The sequence below is a fragment of the Zingiber officinale genome, chromosome 8A (assembly GCF_018446385.1).
Source record: "Zingiber officinale cultivar Zhangliang chromosome 8A, Zo_v1.1, whole genome shotgun sequence".
Taxonomy (NCBI): Eukaryota; Viridiplantae; Streptophyta; class Magnoliopsida; order Zingiberales; family Zingiberaceae; genus Zingiber; species Zingiber officinale.
The window spans coordinates 52,254,045-52,257,684 of NC_056000.1; the positions used below are offsets into that span (position 1 = coordinate 52,254,045).

General features: G+C 40.7%; 1 protein-coding gene across 1 annotated transcript; it reads right to left on the reverse strand.

The window, feature by feature from the left end:
* Positions 1–544: 544 nt before the first annotated feature.
* LOC122009064 (zinc finger protein ZAT5-like) lies at positions 545–2,509 on the reverse strand. Its single transcript, XM_042565061.1, has 2 exons — positions 1,201–2,509; positions 545–923 (listed from the first exon to the last, which is right to left on the reverse strand). The coding sequence occupies exons 1-2, from the start codon at positions 1,930–1,932 to the stop codon at positions 807–809; spliced, it is 849 nt and encodes a 282-aa protein (XP_042420995.1). The 5' UTR covers positions 1,933–2,509; the 3' UTR covers positions 545–806.
* Positions 2,510–3,640: the final 1,131 nt, after the last annotated feature.

Sequence of the window (3,640 nt, forward strand, 5' to 3'; positions counted from 1 at the left end):
TTCTTGATTGAATACACCCTCTTAGATCATAAAATAATAATAAGAATAAGAATAACAACTTGAGCTCATTAGATTTAAGGTTGACCAAGTTAGGCTAATTAATAAGATTAGTTAGGTTTATGGTTTGAGCAAGGTAGGTCGAGTTGTTATGCAACAACGTCAATATTATTGTGGATTAGTTGAACTTGAAGTTAATGTTACTTTATGATGCATAAAGACTTTATAGTGGAGCTTAACAAATATTAAACTTTTCACCTTCAAATATTTTACCTATCTATACAAAAAAATATCCTCTTAAGAAAATTTTTATATTTGGTATAAAAAGAAAAATAAATAAGTTGGACAGACTAGATCGAGGGGCTGTTACGCAGTGAAATCGCGGATGAGACCCTAGACGTCTAGAGATATCTTTAAAAGTTCAAAAGTAAATTGTTTTCCTTAAAAATATACATTTATTTTAATAATGCTAAAAACTCAAAATACATATTTAAAAAAGATAATTTTACAGTAAGTGATTCAGATGGCCACAACTCTGAATTACGAGAAACTTGGCAGCTAGCTTCTCAGCTTCCAGTCATGGGGTTAGGTCAGTTAAGGAGATAAGCATGAGTTTATAGCAGATACGTTTACATGCATTTCTTCCACACACTTGTATTTCTAGTACAAGTGTGTGCTGGATTTCTTGACAGAGAGGGTTACCTATATATCTATCTATCTACTTGCCTTTTCCTCAACTATATCTTCTTTTATTCGATTGGCAATTAGTGCCAGGGGGGCTGGGAGGTTAGATTGCAGACAAATCAAGCTCATGGGGTGAGAACCTGATCCATAGCTTTTTCTTGGTGGTGGAGAAGACAAAAGCTTTCAGAGACAAAAGCCAACTCAACTCGGCCACTTAATTCCTTCCTGCTGCTGGACCAGTCCTGCAAGTATTTCTCACCTCAAGAACAAGAGCAAGAGTTTGGTACTAGACTGTCTAGAAGAAAATAATAATAATTAAAAATTACTCGATTGCATTTCCAGTTTGTGGTGAGAACATAGAGAACATCGATCCATGAATTGAAAGAATCACTCGTGTTTTGTGGATATGCATATTGAATTCACAATTTTTGCTGATATCTGGTATCAGATAATTAAGGAAGGAGACAGAGGAAATGGCTGCATATGATGAGTGTTGCTTGATTAGTAATGGCAGCGCACCAGAGACGACGCCGAGAAAACAAGCGGTCGCCGGGTCTCAAAGGGGAAGGGCACGGCCGGGGACTCTGTTATATTGTCTAATTCGCCGTCGTCGTCGGCCGGCGCTGGGAGATTGAGATCCAGGGAGATGACGGTCTTGTCTTGCTTGATGATTTGCTGCGGCCCTGCCGGGGCCGTCAACGGGCGGTGCCGCCGCATGTGTCCGCCCAGCGCCTGGCCGGACGAGAACTCCGCTCCGCATATCGAGCACTCGTGAACTCTCGGCTTGTTGCCGGCGGCAGCAGCAGCGTCGTCGTTGCTCGTTGCAGTCGCGGCCGGCCTCGTGATCAAGGCACCGGCGGCGGCCACCTGGTGGACCTGTGTTTCATCGGCTGCGTCATGGAGGGCCATCGTCTTGGGTTTCTTGTGGCTGGTGCGGTGGCCGCCGAGGGCTTGGAAGGAGGGGAAGCACCTGCTGCACGTCTTGCACCGGTAGGCATCGGAAGCCGTTGGCGTCGTCGCGCCTCCCCGAGCGAGGAGGATCAGACAATTGGCCATGTCCTCATCTTCCTCGGTGACGGCGGTGCCACTTGAAATCTCCGCCGACGAGACGGAAGAGTCAGGCCCGAGCGTGGCGCCCGGCGCTGCCCGCCGCTTCGTCCTCCTGCGCTTGACGAAATTCGAGGTGACGAACCGGTGGTCGTCGTACCTGTTGCTGCTGCTGAAGCCCATGGCTTCTGCCACAGAATCCATGTAGTCGGCAAGAAACAGAGGAAGGGGAAATCCTGAGCAGCCTAAAAACTCATCCACCACCAACAACACTAACTCCGAACGAGGCTTTACCTGCTAAATCCTAAATCCTTCAATTTTTTTCCCAACGTCGCAATTGGACACATCCAAACTCAAAATAAAGGCACAGGTGAAACGCCAGACGGAGAGACAGAGGGGGGCAAAGAGTAGTTTTATAATTGGAAAAAGCTTGGAGTGGATGGAGAGTTGAAACTCCCTCCGATCCACAAGGAGAGTGCAGTTGACACTTCGCTTTACGGGGAGGGAGAGAAGAGCATTAAATAATTACAAGGCGGAGTGGCTCATCAACATGCCCGTAGTGGACCACGACGAAGGCAGCACGAGGGCAGAAGAAAAGTATTATTAGATGGGTGTGGGAGGAGAGGAGTTAGGAGTGAGTGAGCAACTGGCTGAAGAGATTCTCTTCCGCTGGCCCATTGCTTTCAGTTTGAGCAACAACACTCTGTTGCTCCACCATTTGTTTTTTCCTTTTAACAGCCAGTCATTAGCAGCATGCAAATTTTTGTAAGAGAAGTCAACGCGTAAGATTAGTGTAAGGCACGAAAAGGAGCTGGTCGCTGGATATTTAGATGGAGGGAGGGGGGTAGTGGAGCAAGCAAGGCATATGATATGAGTTGGGGGAAGGTTGACCTTGCTGAACCTGGCTGTTGGGGTTGACTAATGATCGATTTTGGTAATTAATAAATTAAATAAGGACAAGAATGACTATTAGAAACTAATTTCGTGAATGAAATATTGGACAAAAATTTTAAATGAGAAGCTAATATTTAAAGGGTAATTTTGCGTGCACTCTCCATTGATAAACAAAATTTTACATGTAGTCCCTAGTGGTGAAATACTTTGTTTCCACTCCCTAGTCAAATATGTTTACCTAATTACCCATGATATTTTTGGGTATAAAAAATCCAAAAATCAGTATCATTTCTCTTAAATTCAGTACATTAAAATTAGAATCCAGTATATTTTCTATCAAATTGAGTACGATTTTTTTTTTCACTTCAATTAGATGAAAATTATACTAGATTTTCTTTAAATAACTCAATTGGATGAAAAATTTACTAGATTTTCTTTAAATGGTAAATGATGTTGAATTTTTGAGTAATTATATTAAGCATGAAAAATATCGTACTCAATTTAATAGAAAATATACTCAATTCTAATTTAATGTGCTGAATTTAATAGAAATTATACTCATTTTTAAAGTATTTGTACCGAAAAATATGAGGGTTAATTTTGATAGAAAATATACTCAATTCTAGTATAAAGTACTGAATTTTAGTTATAAAGTACTGAATTTAATCAGAATGATACTCGTTTTTAAACTTTTTATACCTAAAACATCTGAGGACAATTTGGTCATGATATTTATATGAGGGGAGTTGAAGCAAAGGAAACTTTGCATGTAGGGAGTGGAAACAAACTTTTTTAGATAGGGGGACTGCATGCAAAATTAAGAATGGAATTAGGGATTTTTCTCCACTTTACCGATATTTATTTTTAAATGGGAAGGTAATATTATTTACTTTTTATTTTAAATCTCACATCAAACTTTATTTTACCATGCATTTTACCACCTAATAATGATTGAGACGTAATAATAATTAAGATGAAGTTAAGGTAATATTTAAAGTTGACTTTGTTCCTACTAGTA

Coding starts and splice junctions, on each gene's coding strand:
- LOC122009064 (XM_042565061.1), bottom strand. CDS start 1,932: ATGGATTCTGTGGCAGAAGCCATGGGCTTCAGCAGCAGCAACAGGTAC. Junction 924..1,200: donor TTTTCTCGGCGTCGTCTCTG/GTGCGCTGCCAT, acceptor AAATACTTGCAG/GACTGGTCCAGCAGCAGGAA.